Raw genomic sequence first — 25240 nt, 5'->3', positions numbered from 1 at the left:
CCCCATTGATGCTGATGACAGCCAGACCACTTAAACGTTCCTGCCCCATTGATGAGCGCAGGTACGTTTTGATTAGTTTGAGCTTTGAAAAGCTTCGCTCAGCAGATGTAACTGTGACAGGGAGAGTCAGTGCAATACGAAGCAATCCATAGATTGGGATATGCCTCTTGAAGCCGATTGTTATGCAAAAACGTAAATGATAACATAAAAAACAAATGATAACAGAAACGGTAACGGTAACAGAAACTTCAGGCGGCCCGCGGACGAGTACCGAATACGACCCACGGCGGTCCGTGCGGACATTATGAGGCGAGTACATGCGGGCAGCCGGCCGCCCGGTGACCGCTAGCAACGGTCCTCACGAGACAAAGTTCGGGGACCCCTGGTTTAAAACATTGTCTTAGCTGAGAGCGACGCGCGAGCATCATCCCGCTGTCTCTTCTTTTTTCTTTTTTCCGCCCCCGACTCTTGACGCCTTTTCGAAGCCGTTTCAAAGCTGTCTGCCACATTTGAGATTTGAGGCATAATGGAACAGACCACTGGGAGGTGGGGGGAGGGGGGGCCGCACAGGAGGTTCCCCTTTTTCTCCACTAATTTGGTCTAGGCCTATTACTTTTTGACTTTGTATTGATTTTGCATATTAGCATGCTTTAGACATATTTTATTTGTTATTTATACTAGTAGCCTACTGTGATGATTTTTCACGTCCCAGATTTTTTGGTGCCCCCCCAGACACTTGGTGCCCTACGCGCAGCGCGTGATGTGCGTGTGCGGAGCGCCGGCACTGAACATGAGTGAACACACACACACACACATGCATTTACACTGACACTGCCACGAGACTTCCGAAATAATGTTTTTTTGACCTATTCTTCCTTTGTTCTTTCATCACCGCTCTCTGTCTAAGATATTCTAGCGTCTGCATTGCTGGACTCAGACATCCACGCACTTCCAGCCGGCAAAACCAAACTAGGTCGGATTCAACTGAGTCACGCGGTGGGACGGCTTGAGAAGTGACAGCGGCCTAGCTGTGAGGACACCATCCCAGCAACAATCACAGATCCTTCTACTCACTTTCATGGTTGTCAGAGCCACAGTCAACTCTGTCTTGCTCATCATGGCTTTAAAAGTGAGGTGCAAACTTCTCTTGCACCCACAGGTGGAGGTATTCGGAACCACAAGGGCCATATAAGCACGCTGCCCTTTTTGTTTTAATACAGTTTTCTTTTAAAGATTCATGATAATGTACAATCACAGGACATCCCTTCCAATGAAAGCATTCTTTCTAGACCGGTTTGAGAAAACTATTCGCTATTGTAGTGTCTAATCTTCGTTAAATTATATTAAAGCGTTGAAAAAAATAGTCGATGCCAGCTACATAGATTAAATTGATATATAATTAAGAAACACATTGAAAATGGAACCGGGAAGTAAGGGTCTTTTTCATCTCTCTGTCTATAATGTAGATACTTTCCGACTCATTTTAAGTAAATAAACTCATCCTCCTTAATAGTTGCTTCATGAGCTGAATTGAACACAACACACTGCAGGAAAAAGAGGGAAGTTCTCCTTGTCCAGGTGAGTCCTTCTCCTCTGCCACATCCTACCCCCCGAGCATGGCAGCCCACCGCCGGGGGGGACGCTTCAACCAAATAAGTAAATAATTCAATCAATCCTCCCCGGGCCTTCGTGCTGAAGCTGGAGTGTGGAAAGTCATTCCTGTTCTCGCTGGCTAATGTTTTACAGCTTTTACCTAGGGGCCTCAGTCAACGCGATCCACTTGCGTCATCGCTCGAGGGAAAGGGAACTATCGCGGTGGGCTGCCAAAGCGGAGGGGGGGGGGGGGGGGGCGTGTGCAGGGAATGAGGAACGCACTTGTGTGAACGCAGAGATTAAGCACACGCTCACACCTGAAGGCAGTTTGCCCGTCGACACACACACTCGCGTGCCCCGGCCCGAGCGTGTGCTCTATACCCAAAAATGCTCAAATGCACACCTATGGATCCCGTGATGTATTTCACACACCAGAACCGCATTTACACTCCGTTTTTTAGCCCCTCGCATACTCTTCACACTTGCTCCCCTAATTTTGGAAGTGTGACTGATGGGATTTATCTTTACGTTCTCCTGGGAGAGACTTGATCCTGTAGGAAACCAAGTGTTTGAGGCTCTACCAGAGATAGATCTGTGCCACTCCCAGGGTGAAATCACACGTGTTCTACATAGTCTGACCTCGAGAATCATCAAACACTAATACTAAAATGCGCCATTTAAAGCCCACCCATGTGGTTACATGATTAAAAAGCATACTCTTTTCACTGTTGTGTAATGTTATTGGTGCACATGCTTCTTTTCTGCACACTGAGCTCGGTTAGAAAGGGGTGAATCTGGCATGGGTGGACCTGGCAGCCCACCTCGAAACACCATGCCAACGCCATTAGGGTATAATAGTCCAGTCAGGATTGCTGCTGGGGCCTGGAAAGCTGAGAAGGGAGCGCAGCGTTTCACTAGTTTGTTTGTTTTACAAGCCTCCGCTCCGTTCGCCCTGCAAGGTGCCAGCGAGCGCTTTGTGCGATTTCATTCGCAGTCGCTTCAGATTGTGACGACACCACTGGATGCACTTCGGCCCGCAGCGCACTTGTTTTTCGAAAAGAGCAGCGTCACAATAAGTAGTTTGTGACGCTGCAGTTGGTTTACTAAAAGATTGTTAACTTTTCTATTAAGGCGCTGTCACTCATTCTGTGGTCGACACATTTCCACAAAGGCTTGTTGATTGACTAATTAACTCCCAATCAAGGCGATAACAGATTAACTCGTATGCGGGTGTCATCAGCTGATGCTAAATGTTCATCAGAAAAGATGGACAGCCTTGAGATAAAGAGTCCATTTCCCCATTATCCATCAACGCTGTGGTTCAGCCCTTCAGCCTGCTTCAGTCACCTGGGGATTTTACAGCGGCGCTTTCCTTGCTAAATGGAAATGCTAATATTGATTTATGTGTCTTCCTTAAAGACTCTCTGTCACATTTATGAATTGCATTATGAAAGGCCAAAGGTTAAGGAGCAGAGGCTGATAACAAGAAGAGTTAAGCCACATTTGACTGTTTGCTGCTTATGGGCCTCAGTCAACCAACGGCAAATGGATGGACTTGTGCTGGTTTAGTGCAGAGTGCAGGACAACAGGGCTGGGTTTTAGTTCCACTGTAAAATATTTTTATGAAGCCATAAGTCTGACTGAGACAAAGGGCAATATTTCTTTTGGAGTAGGCAACGTACATCAAGAGGGGATTTCAAAGTTAATGAACAGACCTGAACTTGACCCGAGAACTGAAGCAAATGCACCAAACTTTTGAATTGACATTTTGGTGAAATGTTTGATATTAAACCATTCTCGCTTTAGTATCTAACTTGATCTTTTGTACCAGATTTTGCAGAACAGTTCAGTCAACGGCAAAATTATGAAAGCACCATGGGAATTTGTGCACGTACTCCCCCAGTGCATACATCATTTCATCTTTTATTCACAAGCCTGACTCAGCGAGGTATGCGTGCTGTTTTTTTTAGTCGATGCTCATCAGAAAGAGGACCACACACAGGATTCCCACAGGACTCCAGTAAACAAATATAAAGAGACTGTCCGCTCAAGCATGTGCCTTTAAATCACATCCCTACATCCTTTATAAATCACAGCCATAGAAATATAAATGTACAATCGAGACCGCACGTACTGTATGTACTGACTGATGTGCTAAAAGTATGTGTGTGTGTGTGTGTGCAGGCATGGAAGTGTGTGAATGCCAGCCACTAATAAACAGCATGTGTGTACCTGTGTGCAAGCATAAATCTCCGCTTCCTCTTTGTGCAGGTGGACACGTTTTCCTCACACAGTCCGTTCCCCATGAAGGGGCTCGGGTCCGCCCCGCGGGGCGGGGTTTTTTCCACCATTAGCTTGTAAAACGATTGCTTTGTCAGAGAAGTTCCCAGAAGGGGGGGGTCTAGTTTCCCGTGTAGAGGGATTGCAGGGGTCTGCGGGGACCACGGAGGTACAGGGGAACACAAGAGGGCCTTCTCTGACGCACTCAAGAGTTAGTAGGAATGGATCAGCATTATGATCTCCATCCTAGGGACCCGGCCTAACAGAGTCTTAGCAAGCACCATCTGTGCTCCCTACGTGAGGTATAATGTGATAATAAACAAAGATGTAGTCGTCATAGTACGTTGTCAGTGTGCCGTCTAGCGGTTAAGCGCTAGGCAGAGGTAAATCTGGATGTCATATATATGTGTGTAAGCCAGGGATGGCTTTTTTTTTATCACTAAAAGCTTATACCACATGACCGATAATTAACAACTTAGTAGGTTGTTCTGGTGAACGCATTTGCTAATAGTTGCAGATTCATGAGCTAAAGTTTGAAATCTTTTTGCCCACAAGGTAAATGTGAGAGCTTTACTCACTCACTCAAGATCTCCAGATGCTCCAATAGGTCTATCTAACTTTGCCTTTCTGCCATGAGGGTTTATCAGAGCTTGTTTACTGAAAACAGCTGGGTTTTATGTCTAGACGTTAAGATTTAACAAAGACGGGGATGAACTGCAGAGTCCTGTGATAATTCTCCGTGGGCTCGTCGTCACTAGAAGAGACATCTTTTAAATCACTTTGTCGTTTGATACATTGTTAATGCAAAAATATTCACAGGTGCGGTTTTAAGTAAGAGGTTGTGAGTGCCACGCGCTGAGGCCGCATTTAAACCAACTGAAGCTCAGCATGAAAAAACCTGAGCCGCTTATCCCTTTGAATAAAGTCCAGGTCAGAGGGGCAATGAAACATATGTCATAACATAATAGTAGGTGTTTGCGTCTAATGTTAGGTGTGAGATAAATGTAATCAATAATATATACCCATGAAATATAGTGGAGAAAAGATGTGAGGACAAGCTCCTGAAATAGTCTTGCTGTTCCTCTTAAAACATGGATTCCATCGATGATCAACTCACTACATGCAAATGCATAAACGCTTCAGTTTGTTTCGTTTTGTTTTGTTGTTAAGTTAGTGTATTCTCTCTCTCGTGTTATAAAGGATAAGAGTGAAAATGAGAATCCTATAGTATACGGTATGTATGATAATGTAATGTAGGTGAATTAAATAGTTCAACATTAGATTAGCGAATCGTGTCGTTCGTTTTGAGTTTGATGTCATTTTGTTCATCTTACAACGCTTTCCAGACTACCAAAACCAGCAGGACATTGACCTTTTTCATCCAGCTACTCGACAACTTCCAGATGGTTTACATTAATACTCAAAGTTAACACAAAAAAGAAACTTAAATTTACTTAAATTTCGGTGGATCTATATGCAGAAATGGAATAAGTTTTCTGTTTTCATTGTGCTGTGACCACCTAAAACGAGTTGTTTTTACTTCCTAAGCCTAGAATGAGCCCTTCATATTTATCTATAGGGAGTGGGTCATTTTCACCATTGAGTTCACCATGATTGACGGCCATGTTTCGTGCGAGAGCGTATCTGGCTGAAGGCCACCGCGTTCCTCAGGCACGCGGGAACGTGAGCCGCAGAGAAAAGTGCGTACCGCCATTGACGTTAAAGTAGTGTTATTATGGTATGGATGTCCTCTGAGCAAGGCCAACAGCGATAGCAAGGTGTTGCACTTGGCGGATCGCGTTACCGCGGTCATGGCGGAGGGAGGAAGGGGTGTTTGGGTGGGGGGGTGCACACTGTCCCTACTAACATCCCATCAAAACCCCAGGTAAGCATGAATGAAAACACAGGTCTGTGGTGTGTCTTTACCTCCCTTTTCAGGCAGCAATTAGATTTCCTCCAAATCAGATTTTAATTAACAACCATGAACAGAGGAAACAATGACGTTTGAGCTTTTGTTTGTCTGCGGATAACAGCAACTTGTCCCCTTCACAAAATGGTGGCTTACTTTGACTCCTGCTGCTGAAAGCCACAACAACTCCGACAGCAGAGAAGGTTTAAGACAACACAACTTCACGAGGGGCTTTTTCGATTCTCAGCCTTATCCCCTCTGCAGCACAGCTGAGGAAACAGTTTGCTGAGACCTTTGCCTTTTACATTCTGCTCCCTGCGACATGATCCAAAGGCATGGCGGAGCTCGGCGAGCTCGTCCCGCTGCCACGTGAAGAAGCGGAGGAGACACCACGGAGGAGCAGGATGGAGGCTGCGGTTCGACCTCGCTCACCCGTTACACTGTCCAAACCTTCATTTGTTATACTTTTAATTGGCCAATCAGTAATGGTGGCAGTACAATTAATCAAACAATGAAAAGAAAGATTAATCCTAGTTTTAACATTGTGTTCAACAGAGGTTCACAACCCGTATTAGTCCTACAAAATAGGCCCATGGCCTGAAGCTAGTATGACTCCTCGCTCGTAATTGCTGTAATTGCACTTTCCGTAGACCATGTAAAAGCAGAAACAAATAATGTCTGCTGCAACTCTGTATAAATGATGACCATCAACCAAGATTGCTTTTGCAATCCTGGCGTGAAAATGCCCCATTGGAAAAGAATAATCTAGTATAATGGGAAGTAGTTCAATTAATTAGGAAGGTAGAGAGGACTCATAAAACTGAGCCATAAACGGGTTCAACGGCACGGTTGGTAAGGCTGTACTGTGCAAGACTTGTAAATACAAAATGGCCTCCTTGGAGTTAAAAACTGTGGGCAAATGGTTATTTTTCTTCCATCCCAAAAAAAAATCTGCACGCTTATCATCTGCATGTGTCCATTAATATAATGGAAAACCAACCCCCGGACAAAATAAGTTCTCCCTATATAACCTGATTAGAACAGCTGCTCCAGCCTGGAGCAAATGGATCAGACAACCAGCAGGGATAGAGAGTGTGGGGAGGGAGGGGGGGGGGGTACGGAAGGGTCTCTGAATCAAATGGCTAAATGGCTCCTTTCAGGTCAACAGGAGATTGCTTAAGCAATATCTTGGCAAGCAGGCTGACAATTGCATTTTTCAAGAAGATGCCCGAGTAATTCTTTCCCCCAAACAACCAATTTTTGCAACGGGAGAAGCCGCGGCGCTCGGCTCTGACTCTCACCTTGTCCTCGTCCTTGGCTGGATGTGATCCCTCTGCTGAGCGTAGCGGTGCCACGCTGAACTATGCAAAACCCGGGGACCCGTGCTCGCAGAAAGGACCTCGTCCCGGGGCAATAACGCCCATTTGGGTTACGGTTCGATAGTAAAACATGCACTTCAAAACTCACTAATGGGAACGGCTGTGTGTGTGTGTGTGTGTGTGTGTGTGTGTGTGTTCCTGGGCCTCGGAAACAAGTCGAGGGCACGAGAGCCAGAAACCCAGCCGTGACTCCAGGGCCCGAGCTGCAGGGCGGCGCTTATTTTATGGCCGTCATCTGGTAAGGCCCGTAACCGCACAGAATCACACACACACACACACTCTCATGCACTACCCCTCGTGTTTCCTCTGTCTGCCCCTTTTTCCCCTCTCACACAGTCATCCACACATCTGAAGAGAGACTTTGCACTCACACGTACACCTACGTCTGACGGCCTGTTTTCCACTGCGGGGTCTGCTTGATTGAAAAAAAAAAACGAAGATTGACTCCACAAAGTCCATTGCAGTGGTCCGTCTTCATGGTTTAGTCACATGTCAGGCTCCCGACTGGGGATGACTGACGGAGACGAGCATCCACATGACAGGGCAACGGTGGATCCCTGCCAGTTTTTTTTTTTGGGGGGGGGGGGCAGAATACCCCTTTCCTGAGCAGGGATACGCCACTTTCAACAGGTGAAAGAAATGGGTTGGAAAAAGGCGGCGTAGTGCTTTCAGCCGCGGCCCCTCCGAGCCATTGACACATGACACAGAGCCATTAGCGGCCTCGCTGGGTGTGAGTTGATGGCTGGAGATTGAGGCTGGCCTGATTATTGGCATTTTGATGGTTTTCATGCTGGGAAAATCGATTTGCCTTAATGTGAAACCAGGGCTTAAAACTGCCTTTTTACAAGTTTCAATGCTAGCATCAAGACCTATATTTAAGTTATATAAGTTACAGTTTGAGTGTTAGACACTCAGTGATAGGTCAGCTTATTAATGAAAATGTAAAGTCAATTATTTATCACAAAAACTAAACAAAAAACCTTGTGCCTGACATTTTAAAGAATTTCAAGTATTTTCCGTTAACGTGTTGACCCTCAAGTCCAGGTATTCAAAAAACAGCACTGCATGATCTTCACAGAACCATAAAAAGGGAATCCAGCAAGTCACTGGTGGCTTTTTACTTTTCAAAATGCAATTTCCTGGTCCTTTGTGCTTATTCCCTCCACAGATTGATTGGTACTTGAGAGTTTACGTCATCTTAACCTCAGATCTATCTTAGTTCAGCCTAAGAGAAAGAGAAAGGGGTGCATATATCTGTCTTTGTCTTTGTGTTAAAAAGAGGTTTCCCTTTATTAAACACAATACAAACAAAAAACAGATACATCTATCAACAGAAACGTTAACAGATGCATGCACTTCAGCATGTTATAATTTTTTAACAATGTTCCTTTTTTTACTACTCTAAATAAACTAAACCAGAACTTGCTATATTGTCCTCTGGCTCCTTGGGGAATGGCTGGAGCAGTATTAAACTTATGTAGGCACGGGTACACTGGGGAGTTAGTTTTCTTTTCATCCGAGCCTGTCCTCCCATCAGAGTGAGGAACGAGGAAAAGCAAAAGGCAAAACTGTGAAGAGGAAGAGCTTCTAGAAAAGAAAGGGGTCGAGCGTGCACTGGAATTCGACAGTGCATGAAAGGCAGGGAGAAAAATGAATACATCTGGCGTGGAAATAGGAGAGGTGGTTTGTCGGGCATTACAGAGTTTGGAGGAGAGAAGAATGGAGGGGAAGGGAGAAGACGGTGAGTAAAATGGGGGCTAATCATCAAAGAGACAGAGCTCGGAGGCAAGAGGAGACGGAGGATGACTAAAATAGAGACAGTGAAGTGAGAGAGGGAGAGGCTCGGCGAGAGAGACAGTGGGATGGACCACGATGGGGGGGGGGGAAAAAGAAGAAGTGGAGGGTGAAAAAGAGCAAAGTGGGCCGCTCTAATCACACAACCACGTTGTGAAGCTATAGATAAGGGGGAGGTGATTTTAGCTCCAGCAGTAATGTCTCCACCCGCAGCCGGAGCTTTGAGCGCACATAGGACGAGATGTAGAAGAAGAAAAAAAAAAAAAAAAAAAACATGAATGCACGTCCCCAGAGTGGGGAGCACTGTGTTGTCATGGAAACTGCTCTGACGTCAAAGCAGGCATTATGTGATTACTCATAGAGTCTGTTGAGGAGCGGGCCAATAAAACAGGGACCATTACTCACACAGAGGGAGATGGCCAGAGCTCAGGTTACACACACGCTTGCATATGCATGCACACACACACACACATACACACATGTAAACACAAACAATCACACATACATTCACTAGACACAGAAATAAAAGCATATGGAAACACCCTTCTGTGCATACACAAAGTACTGACTGGTTCTAGCAGCTCCACCTTCAATAAAAAGCAGGGCCATGATAAACTGCATGAACATTTTTACAATCCAGACACAGTAAATTGGTCACACTTTTACAAGGGCTCCTGATTTGGAATGTAAAACGTGCAAATTCACCGTTTGTGCTCGATACCGTTGGCACTAAGGAATGAACTCGTCACTCGGCGCGAAAAACCTTTCGACACGAATGTCCTCTGGATGACTGCCGACCACCACACTCTCCATCTCGACAACGAGGAGCGCAAACACAACCTCATCGGCACAATCACAACCGAGATATCGCTGGCATGAATCTGCGTGTTCTGCATTCCACACCCTCTGACCCATGACTGACAAAGTACATCAAACATGCACGCTGACATGTACACTATTGTGCGTCACAACACAAACACACACACTCACTTCCTCTCGCCATCTCCCACACATTCTCTACTGGGAGTTAAAACACTGTTGGGGCTGATAAGGATCCGGGCAAACAGTGTGGATAAACAGTCACTCTGGTAATTAAGAACCACGGACCTATCAGAGAAGAGTATGCCGAGACAAACATGTGATCCGGACTCCATTACCGGGGCCGTACGCATTCCCACCAGGAAGACCATTAGTTGGGAATAGACGGACGTTGAGAGTCACCAGAACTTAAAATGCCAGACTGGCTCCAGTAGTTTCAGCTGTGATAATTATAACTGTGTTTTCAGTCCTAAATGGTGCTCTCGGATGCACCAAATTAAAACAGGGCCGTATGATCTTGATGAAAACGGCAACGTAAAAACTCGCTCGTGCGTGAAATACTTCCTGGTGGAGAAAAGCAGTGAGTCGAAAGATATATAATAAGAAGGCAGACGAGGTTCTTTGTGTTCTCATGTATGCTGCAATAATAATTTGAAGACGTATTTTTCTGTTGAAAGCTGTTGAACAAAAAACTACTGGTTGGTGTAATTGTGCCACCTTTCTTTCCCTCTTGTACTGGGCTGACAGGGGAACAAATAGAAATCCACCCATATATTACATTTTAACATTTTACTTCTAATAACATAAACAAGATGCATATTTTCGCACAACCGTCAGCTTTGACGTCGTGCCATTTTTTAAAAACAAATATTCACTTGGCTTTTAAGTGCAAAAAGAAAAGAGCTATAATTGTGAGCCAGAACATTATACTATTGTACAGTAAAAACACATCAAATATTGAAAGTTTTTCTTTGAAAGAGTCTGCATTGAGTGAAATAGATTAACACTGATCAAAAGACATATCTAGAAATATCTATCTCTCTGCTCGTATATGAATTTACACGAGTGAACGTCATCCAACGTCAGATAATCTGCACTATCTGTACTTTTAACTGTCCTTAATGTGCATGACGCAACTTCAGTTATTGCATTTGGAACAAGCGCTCCATGTCACTTCTCTGCCACAAATGTGACTGAGCTCTGGCCAAAACCTGATATGCTACACTCTGCATCATCACTAATTTGGTTACAATGATGCCATATCTGAGTTGATCCGATTACAAACGTAGTTGCTCTCCCTACCTCCGTCTGCCGCTGCGAAGTGTGTGAACGTGTCTTACAAGTTGCATGCATGTGTACAGGCAGGCACGCATGTACACATGCATGCATCACGGTGCGTGCGAGTGTGTGTGTGTGTGTGTGTGTGTGTGTGTGTGTGTGCTGGAACAAGCCGCAGTCCACCTGGCAGCCCAGTGAGCTTAATGAGTCTCGTGGTCATGCAGCATGCGCGGCCACATCCGCAGCCTGAGGCTCTGACCAGGTGCTCTGACACAAGACACATTAAAACAACGCCAGCAGGATCCTCGCAGAGGGCTGCACCTCGACCAGCAGCATACCACCCAGAAGGAGCAGTATTCTTTTGACCTACGCTCAAACAGCATGACCTCACTATCCCTATCATTTCGCAGATAGATGATTTGTACTCAAACTGCTACAATCAAGTTAACTATATACTGTATATATCCGTGTGAAGTTATGCCCCATGCTCCCTCAATGTTTTAATCAGTGATTCATATTTTACAAAACTTTTATAAAACTCTAAACTATTTAATGCTAGTAATCAGATTTCTGCTTTATCATGGAATTTGAATTGAAAAGTGTAACATTATTTCCCGTGTTGCATGATTTTTATTAAATGGCGTTCAGAAGATGCCGTTACATCCTGATAAATCAATGTAGGAGGAACCAAACAGCTGCAGAGTTCATATCACCATGCAACTCAATGTCTTAGTCAAGTATATTGTTGCATAGACCATTGTCAAAAATAAAAATATTCCTCAACAAGCAAGTTTTCTTATCAAAACAATAACACTGTATCCATTTTCTCTTAACTAAACTGAGCTGAAAAGACATTTTCTTTAACCAGATATATATATGTCACTTATATATCTAAACATGTCATGTTCAGTATATGAGAAAAAGCCAATTGTGAGCCATAAATACAGTGCAATACAATCATGTTTTATCCATTACACATTGAATAGGAATGTCTCTGTGCGCTCTGGTCTAAGAACATTGTGGAAAGTTCACATATATGGGGGCAGGACAAATGGCCCAGTAGGATGTTTCCTGGCTCGGGTCCATACATGGTCCAGTCAACTCAGACCCAGCAACACAAATATAGAAATGAATCACAGCTGTAGCATCTACAGGGGTCTTATCTTCTCAAAAGATCTTTACAGAATACTCCCTCACTCTCCCTTCTTCCTCAATCGCTCCTCAAGTAGTCAACTCAAGGAGGCTCCCACTCTGGAGAGCCATTTCCACAGCCATTACAGTAGGGTGGACTTTTGCCGCAACAATAACTGTGTTGCTACTGAGGAGAGGCCCCTCACAGTTTCTCCCACACCCTTCACTCATTAACGAATGTCAAACTTTTCAGGACTTTTGATTCAAGGGGTGACCTCTCCGTGGAGGAGATGAGAGGCTTCCAACGTGAGAGAGTAAGGGTTTATTTTAAGGTTAGTCAGGTAGCTCCAACCTGAAGACGTACACAGCTTAGCCAAAGCAATGCTACTGTACCTGGAACGTGGTGAAGGGCACTGCAGGACCTTGGCGGGGGGAGAGTGTACATGTGCGTGCGTGTGTGTCCAAAATGCATCATCTCCCCTAATGCTTTCTCTCAAACGTATCCCCCAGTTCCCGTTCCTTTTCCAGTAACTGACCAACTTATGTAAAAAGCCTGCACTGGTCCACTGAATCCCTGTCTAATGGGCTGCACAGATGCCCCCTTCCTGGAACAATTACTCCTGTGTGTGTGTGTGTGTGTGTGTGTGGGTCCCTGACTTAAAGGTTCCACACATTTTTCTTCAAAAAATGTTTCACCACTGTCTGGAAACAATGAACGGCGCTGGGTGAGAAGTGGGGAGGGTGGAAGGATTGTGGAAAAGGGCACGGCGAGAGAAGGGGGAAACTCATAATGGGGGGAGTTATGCTGCTGTTTGGACAAGCGTTGTTGAGGGTAAGTAAAAAGGGAAGTACGTAAACCAACAGGCCCGATCAGTCGCTAAGGGGAGGAGAGAGAGAGAGAGCGGGACGCGGAGGAGCGAGTGGGGGACGATTATTGACTCAAGGGCAGAATCGAAGGCCGCCGGGGGGGGGTGGGGCTTTAGAGACGCTGTTTGTGTGGTTTGGACCGGGCCTGGTAGAGCGCGCGGCGCGATGATGGAAATCTTACACTCACTCAAAACAAGCCCCGCTGACCTTTTCATCCACTCGTTGGTTCCCCTGAATCAGTCTTAACATTCTCTCAATGTGGATATGAATGAGTGCTTATTACATCTGAAGCAACATCACAGGCTCCGGCCCCTTTTATGCAGGTGTGTGTGTGTGTGTGTGTGTGTGTGTGTGTTTGATGAATGTGTGTTTCATCAATGTTTTTACATCCTTCGACATTCCTGACGTCGAGCAACGATATCGGCGCATGTGAAACGAAGCGGGATCCCCATCCCGAGGATGAAACGTCTGCTCTCAGCTTCACTGCGACTCAATGACAGAGCGTGCAACAGCGAGGAAACGGGCACGTGACGAGACCTCAGTCACAGAAAAATCGAGGTTGCTTCTTCTAAGGTGACCAATCTTCATTACCACTGACATTTCAAAAATAATGAGCTGGTCACCTCTAACTGGAGGGGTCACCATTTTGTTTACTGGACTTTGTTTGTAATTTCGAACACATGGAAAAAGGGCCTGACCCCAAAAAAAGCAGAAGACTTCTGCCAGGGAAGAAATAACGAATCAAGGGGACACATGTGTGCCAAAGGGAGCAGAATATTTACATTCAAATAGCAAAGCGCATGGTTGAGATCAATAGAGTTTATGTTTACATTTTCCATAGATCCGAGATATTCATCAGATTTTCACAGAAATAGGATCCAGCTGCCAGCTGCGGCTCGGCAGAAGGTGCAGGAAGCCAATTTTTTGCAAAGGATAAATGATCTGACCCCATTACGGACGGAGGTACTTTCAACTAAAATGTAATCCAAAATTGTCCAGCAAAAGTGCCCCAAATGGTGATAAAGGAGGATTCAAGGGAAAAAGCCCCGAAATGAGTCACGTGTATAGATTATAAATTCTGTCTATATATATATATATATATATATATATATATAGTGAATGTATATATTGCATCAACTTTAAGATTATAGGCTGAGCGGTTCAGCCCACTGCTGTATCCAGGAAAGACAAAATTGCTGCAAGCACTGTGAACATACTTCATCCTCAATTTGATTCAATCAACAGAAATATGAGTTTTTTCCGTCATTACCACAAACGATATAAAAGATCAGTTACACCACAAAGTGTGACGTGGGTATAGGGTTTATGAGACGAAATTAGATTAGATGAAAAACGATCATATCTCACCGGGGACCGAGTTCTGATCCGCGGGGAGGCTCATGAACGACTAATGAACCGACAAAAAATGTTATTTAGCAATAAGGCAGAACTTTTTCCTCAATCTTTTTTTTTTGCCCACATTAACATTTATTGTAAACATTTGTGTCCAACTAACTGGCACTCTGTGATATTTTCTTTTCAGTGTTTTGAGAAATTATGAAATACCGAAATAATGAGAGTTCCTTGAGTATGCAGACCACAGCTGACATCCCAAAATCGAGACCGGACACGGACAGCGGCTCACAGTCACCGATAGCGTGGTTCTCCTGGCGGTGGAGAATTGATAGACAACGAGAGCCTTTGTGCGACGTCACACACGTCAAACGAGGTGACGGAGCAGAAAGAAAGGCACTACGTGAAGCCTGAGAGGGGGGGGGGCAGGAGATCGCCCCCGGGCTGACAGGTAGTAGCTTCCCTTAGGCCCACCATCACCTTGTCTTCCCTTCATCCACCCTCCATAACAGGAGCGATGTAGCTTGCAACCCCTCCAAGAGCCGTTTTTAGAGAGAACCCATCCAGATACCGACCCAAATGAGCCTCTCTTTTGTCACGCTGTACTTCTCTCTCGTCCCGTTCGCGACTACAAACTCAAATGGGACCCCGCTTCGGTTTCTGGGCCGTTGATTCTTTTTCTGTGGGTATTTTAATGGGACATGAATGCAGAGTAGAAAGTGTGCACGCAGTGTAGGAGCACATGCGCGCGTGCGTGTGTGTGTGAGCGGGCTCATCTGTGCAACATCTGCTCAACGAGCCCAAGGCTCCTCGCCTCTTGAGAAGTGGGTCACGTTTCCCCGATGACGTCAGAAGTCCTTCTGCCTCTCCAGTCGGTGGAGCCTTGCCAAAAACCCGCCGCATGCCATTCCCCGTCCTGACAATGGAAACGCTCTGTCCAAAAGCCTCGGAGGGTCACCTGCCAAACCGCCAACCATTCCCAAGCCCTGACATTGAAGTGGATCCAAACGTGACAGCGAAACACAAAGGGGCAAGGGGTTGATTATTTACAGAGGAGGGGGGGGGGGATGATGATGAAAAAAATGTCAACAGCCTACTCGAAATCTGATTTTAAGAGATTGGATCTGCATCGGCCTCAGAGGTCACCCAGGAGCTGAGGTCGCCGTACTGCCTTGAGCGTGAAGACCTGACAATAAACTCCACTGTCCGTGGAGAGGACGGATCAGGGGGAAAAGAGAGAGAGAGAGAGAGAGAGAGAGAGAGAGAGAGAAGGGAGGTGTCCGCTACAGTAGGTGGAGAGATTTCACTTAAGCTGTCCAGTCCCGGAGGAGGCGACGCAAGGTCAGCGAGAGTATAAGTGGAACAGGAGCTAATGGAACACATTAAGGGGAGAGACGGAGGAGAGAGAAACCTGAGGCGTCTTCAAATAAAAGGCCCAGCGTGCATATTCCGTCTGTTTCTTTAAAACGCGGAGAGAGACTTTTTTGAGACGTGTGCAGCATATGGCTGTGAGTTATCTGGCTGGATCGAGGGCATCCAATCTGTTTTGGGCTTTCTGAAACAATGCCTTTCCTCACTTTTTCCTTTTCTTTTTTTTTTGTTTTCCGGGGTGCGGGTACATGTGACCTCAACCCGCCTTCCGTGGCTCGCACTCCACATAAAGCAATTAGCGGCTGAGCTCGGCTATCTTTGTCAGGACTGATTGCTTGGTACCAACAGACCACTATCTCCACTACACAGCACTTGTCTGAACACACACACACACACACACACAAACATGCACCGAAGAGGCTGCTGTTCATAGCCATTGATTGCGGTCCGGTGTAAACGGATGTCACCCCCCCCCGTACGGACACGTTGGCGCTGACAGCGGCGACGTGGAGCGCGGCAGCAACAAATGGACGAGGCCTTGCGTGCTTCTGCATTTGTGTTATTAGGTTGTTTACAGGCCGTTTCTCGTGGAGCGGGAAAAAAAAAAAAGCCAAAGGGCCAAAGCGGGAGAAGCCACGGCTCCTGGCTTCGTCGCACACACACGCACACACACACACACGCACACACACGCGCGATTCGCTTTCAACCCAGTGGAGACTCACACTTTGAACTGAATAAAACAGTGTGTAGTTGAACTCTAGCAACTGTGGTGGGAATATATCTCAGGGCCCTGCGGATGTCTTGTCCTAACCAAATACCCAAAACGTGGAAGTTAACTTGAGTTGACATTCACTTGAAAAATATCATTAAATATTCATTGAGCTTTGCACGTTGAAAGGAAAAAAAAAACTTTTTTGTAAACTTTTTTCCAGTCCCATATTAATAAGCGATATTGTGCGCAGACCTTTTTACAAGGAGTGGTGCTAACAAAAACGGATGAATAGGAAACTTTGCCGAGTTGATTTAGAAACAAGGAACAAAGTAAAAAAAAAAAAAATAGATCCACTGTGTTCACCTCAGCATCATAAAGAGCAACACAGTTATTTGTTCTAAATCCCATGGAGACCATCCAACACAGCTCTGCAGCTATACACTCTCCTTGCGATATTAGGCTAATTAACAACGACTGCACGAAAACAGCCCCTAACCCGGACCCTAAGGCTCTCGCCCGGGTGAAAAAAAAAAAAAAAAAACGAGACTGGCGGACAGATGTACAGACTGATTTTTTTTTTTTCTCTCACATATTCAGAGAGTAAAACATGGCATTGAGCATGGAACAGCAGAAGCCTTGTTGGCTACAGGGACAGACAGGCTCATGGCGAGCCAGCGAGGCAGCGTGCTGGGTTGGAGGGGGGGGGGGGGGGGTGGAGGAGGTGGCTCACCAAGCAGAGGTTACAATAACACATTTCCATCAAGCTAGACAGACATGCAGAGGGAAATATTTAATTTTTTGCTCAGCCAAGTGCCTGCTACTTCAGTGCAGATCAAGATTTTACACAAAAGACAAGATTAGCTTCTAAGATATAACACATTCGGACAGATAACTCAGATTTACTGTACATAGTAAGTTTTAAAATGAGCACGAACACAGTGAGATACAAGATTCTTCTGAAATGTTTATCAAGTAATTGGTAATAATGATTGCAAAATATATAAATATGTTGAAAATGTATAATCCGTAGATTTGTGACCATGTTTGGATTCAGTGGGTCAGAGAGGTTGAAAATGTTCCTGCTGGTTCAATGAATGACGGCAGCCGCATTTGCGACCGCGGCCTGCGTTGCCACCGGAGACGAAGCGGCCCGACCGGACCAGAGGGGCTCGCCGCGCCTCCTCTCCGACAACCAATCAAAGGCCACGAGGGCCAGTTTGTCGGACACGGCGTCAGATGAACACTCCGCGATGGGAAATGAACAGTTGTTTCTTCCATTTGTTTTTCACACATCTACTGACTGCAACTACTTACGTCTAGAACTGAACCCCCCCCCCCCCCCCCCCTCTCTCTCTCTCTCTCTCTCTCTGCTGCTACCTTCCTCTCACAAACATGCACACACATACACACACACACACACACACACACACACACACACACACACACACTTCTCGGGGCGATGTGAGAGTGTCCATTCATTCGGCGGAGGCCAGCTGCACACCTGGTGACAGCCCAGGATGGTGGTGTTGGCTCAGGTCACAGTTTGCAGGGAAGGGAAGAACGGGAAAGGGGCCGATGGGGTGCGGGGGGGCGGAGTAGGGGGGCGGGGGGGGTGAATGTGCCCACAGGCCTGTCCTTCAGGGTCTGCTCAACCTGCACATTCCAGTTCGTTTAGCGCCGGGGCAGGCCCAGGAATGTCCCCTCGTGTAAAGGATCACTGTCTTAAAGGTGGGCTCCTTGTGTGCTCGGGAGAGAGCCTTCAGGAGGATGAAAACAGATGAAAAGCAGAACGTGCTGCGCTCGGTTGCCAAAGTGATTTGCTGTTCTACCGGATACCCACCGGCACCCGACAACCCGCCCCTCCTCGACGGAGCAAAAACATTGCCTCAACATTGCAAACACAGGCTTGTTTCGTAATAAGAGCTAGGCATCGAATATATTTGTCCTGTTTGGTAACAAATAAAGTCGTTTTAAGAGAATACCACTCGTCTGTCAAATACTAGTACCGGGTGTTATATCTACATGAATAAGTACATTATTATATTTGATAAAATGTTTGATTATAATTTCTCCAATGATGGATTGTGTTGAGTGTTGATAGATGATGGTAGAGGTTAACAATACCCATTCCTATTCAAACATACGCCTTTTATATGTGCATATGCAAATGCATCCAATGCTTCACAAACTCACGCTTTCCTGACTGTATCTCTGTCTTTGTCCCACAAACACACTCTTGCACAAGCACACACACTCTCTTACTGTACGCAAACACACAATCGAAGGAACATTCTACACACCTCTATCTATAAAATAGTCCCTGATGGTACGACAGATAACTTGAGTGCCATCATTTCGTTAGTTCAAAACAGAGAGGTGAAAAAAGTGGATAATTAGCTTCTAATTCTACTATTCTTCTTGAATGTAAGGCAGCTATCAGGATCCCGAGGTGTTAATATGTGTGCTGTGTGTCGGGACTGGAGGCCTGTGCCTGTCTAGCAGTTCCAGCTGTGTTGGGTTGTGTCTGTGGTTTGAGGCCCTCCGTGTTTCTACGAGCAGATTCAACCTCTCAGCCTGCAGCAGCTGGCAGCCATCACGCCGCTGGCAACACACACACGCTTACATGCACACACATGCTCACACAGACGTCCTTCCATAATTTCCATGGTAATCAGAAGGGAGCCAGATCGTGGTCGCGCCAGGGGTAGGGAAGAGAGGGAAGAGAGCGAAGGGAGGGAAGAGGGGGCACTCTGCTAGGCTTAGATGATCAGAACCACAACACAAGCTTCTTATTGCGGGTACACATGGGCGAGCAGCGTAATGCAAAGTTACAAGGATCATTGATTTTTTATTACAACCTGGGTCGTGTTTTAGTTTTTTTTTATTGTTGTTGCAATTGGATTCAACAATATCGTTCACACTGAGATCTAAGAACACAGCGGATAATCATACAGGTTTAGCTCTACAATTTAGGCTAATTGTTTCTCCCTGTGGTTTCAAGGGCGAGAGGATGATTGGTGAAATCATTGCATAAACTTGTAGTTGTGAAAATGGATCAAAGTTCAACAGTAAATCCACGGTTCAACTTTAAAGTTGCGTAGCGTTTGGCATTATCTAGCGGGTTGGTTGCAAATTGCAGCCAAATGAAAGCCCGGTTGTGTGCCAACGCATGTAGCAGAACTACTGTGGCCGAGGCAAGCCGTTTAAAGTAAGAATGTTAGCCTCTAGCTTCGGTCGGTCCAAACGGGGCTACGGCAGAAACCTGGTGGACTCTGTGAAGAGGATCCGCGCGCTGTGTAGCTACGATGCACTCTTTTTAAACAAAAAAAACAATCAATATTTTCAAAGAAATACAGAAAACTGCTCCACACGTGTCCTTTGACATAGGGTAGCAGACGGGGTGGAGCAGGCCTGCTATATTCACCTGGCTACCGAACAGAACCTTGAATGACCTACTTTCATTCTTACCCCAATACCTCCACCCTTTTGGCTCCTCCGACACGCACAGCGCGGCTAATACACTGAGACTGAATGGGGATTGAAAGTCGAAGGGGGGAAGACTCTCAATGAGACCGTTTCCAGCCCAGAGGCCAGTCCGGTCCCAAAAAAAACAAAAAAAAAAAAGAAGGAAAAGACACATCACATCACATCCCAGGAGGCTATGTGTTTAGAATACAAACAAGCTGTTTGGGATGAGAGTGCGCGGTGGCCCAGTGGTAAATCTCTGCCCTACAGGCTATCAACAACCTCCTCCATCAAAAACACAATTCAATTATGGACGCTGCAGCAAAAAATAGTGTAACAGGAAACATTTACAACAGCAACAGTAATTGTGCTTGGATCCAATTCCACAGGAAGTCATTACCATAGATTTCGAGAATATCTTTATCATGCAACTTAAGGAAGAATTTCCTCCTCTGGTGGGATAATATTTGTGTTGGTGTCGTTGAGAGGACACAGGGAGTCGAGGGCTGTGGAATTCCTGTCAGAAAAAGGGATTGGCTTGTAAAGAGGTGTGCTGCTAACGTCTACTCCCCTTTCTGGCTGATCAGCTCTGCAGCTCCGGTAAGGTTTTGGGTGAAAACATTGGACCTGTGCTGGTAACACGGCGGACCGCTTTCCTCTGCATGAGAGGAGAGGAATTGTCTGCAGCAGGAGAGACTCGGACTCACATTTCCTGGCACACTGTGAAAAGCGATCCACACCTCTTCTTCCAGTTCAGTATTGCCAGCTGAAATGCAGACGACCGGCCCGTCGTTTTGGATTAACCCCAAAAAAAAAAAGAACTATTCCGCGGGGGGTCCCACTAACCGCTGTGAGATCGGCTGATGATTTATTACACTTGTGATGGGAAGGGTGACCCCCCCCCACCCTCCCGGGCGTTGCGAAAGGCACCTATTAATTGAGCTGATGGGTGCTGGCCGACAATTTGTAAACAAAAAGGGAGGGAAAACGGCTGTTTATTAGATGTACAGTGCAGAGGGAAGGCAGAGCGGCCCGGGGACAACATGGCAGCCTTAAGGCCCACGAGGACAAGAGACACAAGGATTCCTCTTTGCTCTATTTATTATCTGAATAAACTGTTTTTACACCGCGACAATAAATCTGAGGGGGCTTTATATAAGACTGAAAGTTCTGTGGGAGAAAAAAGAAAAATGAAAGCATCGACTGGAACCCCGCCCCCTCTCCAACATCGCACCATTCTCCATCCACTCCAGACGGACGGCACTCATGCAAACATTGCCGCGTCAACAAAGCGCAGATCTACTCCTCGTCTCACAGCTTCTTTCAAACAAACACCGTAACTCTGTTGAACGGAGCAAAAAAACAACAACCAAAACAACGTCATTCAGCCCCCCGTAGATCATCTGACTGGGAAGCGGTACATTTTGGCCACCATGCTTCCATGCAGTTACAGCCCACAATTTTCGACCCGCAGGCAGAGTCAGGGGGTGTCGTTCCGGTCACCGCGTGGCGGGTTTGCGCAGGTTGCCCCCAAACGTGCGTCCAACCCCCCCCCCACACCCCTCCCCTTTAGGGCCAGAGCCTCGTGTGAGCGAGGTGATGACTAGTACGGGTCAGCACGGGCTTGTTTACACATCGCGGACCACACAGACGAGACACGGGTTTAAGGCGGCATATGTCCGCCATGTGTGTCTCCATCACGGGGGAAGGCCTCCACGCCCGCCACCAACGATGAGACAAAGGGTTTCCTGAGCTTCAAAGGAGGGCAGCGGTGCTCTGAGGGACACCTGTAATTGAGAATGGTCACTCAGTAGAGGGCTCCAGCCGGGGTGACGGAGCAGAGAAGAGTCCCGAGCGGCACATGACATTGTCTCGCTTGTCTTGTCTGTTGGCTTCATCCCGTTCAGCTCATACGGGGACGATATGAAGCACCAACGCTATGTTTCAATGGCTGTAGTTGCTGTTAAGGGCCGATGTCTTGATTTTAGGGCTGTTCCTATTGTTCTCAGAGTAGGTCCATCATGAACCCCTTAAAGAGTCAGAGTCCAAGAGCAATGGCAATCATCCACTTGTTTTTACACAATTATTGTTTTGGAAAATAGCGGTTTGCTGCAATGAAAATAAAGGGACCTTATTACGGATTAGCTTTCTCTTCGGTTGCTTATGTTCGCTTTTACCATAGTGGAAACATTACTGTGTTTATAGATTCCAGAGTCTTTTCATATTTGATTTTTGACTGCAGGAGTGTGTGAGTGCCGCCACAAAGAAAAACAAACAAGCACACTACAACGCCAACTAGCCCAGAGAGCTGAGGGCATCTTTCAAGTGGCCCGGGCCGACAGCGCAGCCTCTCATCTCCGACCTAACTGCACTCACGGGTCACAACGAGGGCTTTGATCACTGCTAAAATCTGTTTCCAATTCACATGCTCAGCATGCTCATTGATTTTCCACAAGGAGGGCTGAGGAGCTGATACGAGTCAGCTCCTCTCCTTTTAACACAGGTATGCATGTGCTTCGGTATCACAGTCGGTTTAAAGGCCAGCTGCTGCATTCCTGGAGTTTAAAGCACTGCGATCCCCCGATAAGTGATGAGCAGCTAATGGTATCAAAGTCCAGGACAGAGAGACAATAATGCATTTGTCAGTTTTGAGGCTGCGGCTCAGAGATCGTCTTGGGAGAATGTTTGACATAAATAATTAGGGTCGAGATGAATCATTGGCATCGTGTCCTCGGCTTTGCTTTCTCATCAGCACTCGAAGGCCGTTATCAAAATAACCTCCCTTCAGCAACAAACTACCAAATGTACTCCATACTGTTCATAAATGATCACCTTCGTCAACGTGCAATGTTTTTAGAGAAAAAAAGATAATACCAATACTAATATATGATAATAATGTTACAGGGAAGGTAAAGGAGAAGAAATATTGTGATTTGTTATAATGTTGTTTGCCCTAAAACGGCTGAAAGTGGCTCCACAGAATATGAAAACATGTCAGTCCCAAGATGGTCTGTGCACATAAAAAAAAACACTGAGCAAAGATCAAATGCTACTAACTGTGTAATGCACACTGCAATGTGAAACAATAGCATGTACACACGTATTATTGACTATTAGAAGGATTACTATCACTGTTACTTGAATCATTGGAATTCTAATTATTATTAGCATTGATGTTGTTGTTGTTGTTGGTGACATGCATCATTTAAAAAACGTTGCAACCCTAAATAATATATACATGAACAGCTACGATAACAACAATGCTAATAATTCCACTAAGAATAATAGTAAGTTTAAAAAATGCATTTCTAATTCCCATCCCACTGCTGCCTCCTTTTCGCTTCACTTCAAAGATAAAAGTCGTCATTTGGAAAGCAGTAAACATAAATATAAAAGTTGAATGGGACAGAAACTCCTTACCTGGTCCCTCTGGATGCATGGCAGAGAGGTCCGGCGATGTGACTTACTGTTGGACTGACTGTGTGCCATGTCTGAGGCTACCACAGAACTGGACCTCCTGCGCCTTTTAAATACAGGGATCTCTTCCCCAGCTCCAGTCACGGGGGTGCAGCCCTCCTTGTGTCTCCCTTGGTTGGGAAGGAGCTTGTCAGCATACCTCGCCAGCAGGATGCCCAGCACTCCAACCAGGTACGCTACGTACGGTCTCCAGGTGGCCCGCACTTTGTGCAGCGAGAAGAGCGAGATGGTCCTCACGAGGCTAATGAACACCAGCACGGATATGCCCTGGTTCACACGCGCTACCATGAGTGAGCCGGCGGCCACGCAGGCGAGCACGACCACGGCCGCTGTCGCGAAAGGAAACAGCCGCTCATCTGTCCCGTCCAGGAGGGAGCGCGCCGCCGACTCGCCCAGGTGGCACAAGGTCAGGAGGGAGAGGACGGTCCGGATTAGAACTCCGCAGCGGATCAAGTAGACGCCGACCCAGAAGAAGGCGCACACGAGGGTGAACAGCGGGGAAACAACACTCCAGCAAGTTTGCAGCAGCTCCGCCGCGCAGCCCGAAACGAAGTGAAAGAGGGACGATGAATCCGAGACTCTGTTGTCAGCGCCGCCGCTGCTGCTGCTGCTGCTGCTGGCCTCAGCTCTCCAGTCTGCGCATTTGACCAACAGAGCGAGGAAGACCGAGAGCGACCCCACGCACACCACACTCCGGATTCTGTGGGAACTCCGCACTTTTGAGAACATTAGCCTCACCCACGACTCGTAATCTCGGTCGTCGCACAGTGGGATGACACATGTTTTTAAGTAGCCATTGCCATCCGGTGCGCTGAAGCTCTGCGCACCGGTACTGTCAGATACCGCAGGCATCGCCATCACTCATGGTAGATGTGAAGTATGAGGAAGTCTATAGTGCACCTATACCAGTGCGGTCATGGGACAAGGACGAGAGTTAGTGACAACCATAATATATTGTACGCATACGAAGTACAGCCAAAATGCACCGGTGGGTCTCCATTTACGCACGGAGATGTGCCGCCACTCTGCGCATTCCCATTGCGGTTGTTTTTCCCAGCTGCGGCTTGAGATGCACTATGCAAGGAGCCTGAACGACACGGTAACTCAGGAGCCTTTCAGATCTAGGGCACTGCTTCTCTGCACACACGCGCCTTCTGCTTTGCCCTCCTTCCCTTCCGCGGCGCGCCGTCTGTTTGGCTTCTGCTGTCCTCCTCTTTTGTTTTGTGGCTCCTCCGCGGCCCGGTCCGTACAGCAGGAGCAGCAGTCTTTGCCAAACATCAGTTGCCGTTCCGTGAGCATTCAGAGATTAAAAGAGCGCTCTCGCTGTCCAATGTTTTGACCACTTTCCGGTCTCTTCTAAAACGTGGAGGCGACCTTTTTTACTTTTGAGCAGTGCGTCAGGTTTTCGGTCCGCGTTTTGAGGCGCAAATGCGCTGCGTGTTTTTGTCACCAGCTCCCCAACCAGCCGCGAGTTTGTGCTCATTCACACCCCCGAGTTCCGGCTCCACGCAGGGAGTAAGATAAGTGTACTGCAATGCAATCCCCCGTATATCTTCCCTCAGAAAGCCCAGCAGGCTTTGTCCTCATTAGATCTGACTAATCGAATTTGCCTCCCTTCTTTAATATTTTTGTAGAAAAAAATGTATGTACATAAATATATGTGCACAAACACAAACGTTTTTGTATGAAATGGAGTTGACCTAAATTTCCCCAGTGAGTTCCAATCTGAGCGTAATAAAAGTTGTGTATTTAGGCCCAAACATTTAAGGACCATTTATCCCAATAAGTGCATTTTGATTAGTGGTTTTGGTG

The 25240-nt window shown here is 46.4% G+C and overlaps 1 protein-coding gene across 2 annotated transcripts in view; it reads right to left on the bottom strand.

Moving 5' to 3' along the window:
- LOC119196044 (cGMP-inhibited 3',5'-cyclic phosphodiesterase 3A-like) overlaps nucleotides 1-24988 on the bottom strand; it is a 55726-nt gene extending 30738 nt beyond the window's left edge. The window contains exon 1 of one of the 2 annotated variants that reach the window (XM_062562943.1): nucleotides 23372-24988. In XM_062562943.1, coding sequence (XP_062418927.1) covers nucleotides 23372-24286 — 915 coding nt within the window. In that variant the 5' untranslated portion in view covers nucleotides 24287-24988. The remainder of the gene's footprint in view (nucleotides 1-23371) is intronic. The other variant, XM_037451415.2, reaches the window with a different exon arrangement.
- Nucleotides 24989-25240: the final 252 nt, after the last annotated feature.

This window comes from Pungitius pungitius, chromosome 6 (assembly GCF_949316345.1).
Source record: "Pungitius pungitius chromosome 6, fPunPun2.1, whole genome shotgun sequence".
Lineage (NCBI taxonomy): Eukaryota > Metazoa > Chordata > Actinopteri > Perciformes > Gasterosteidae > Pungitius > Pungitius pungitius.
Note: the sequence above shows the minus strand (reverse complement) of the source record. Positions and strands in the feature narration are given on the sequence as shown.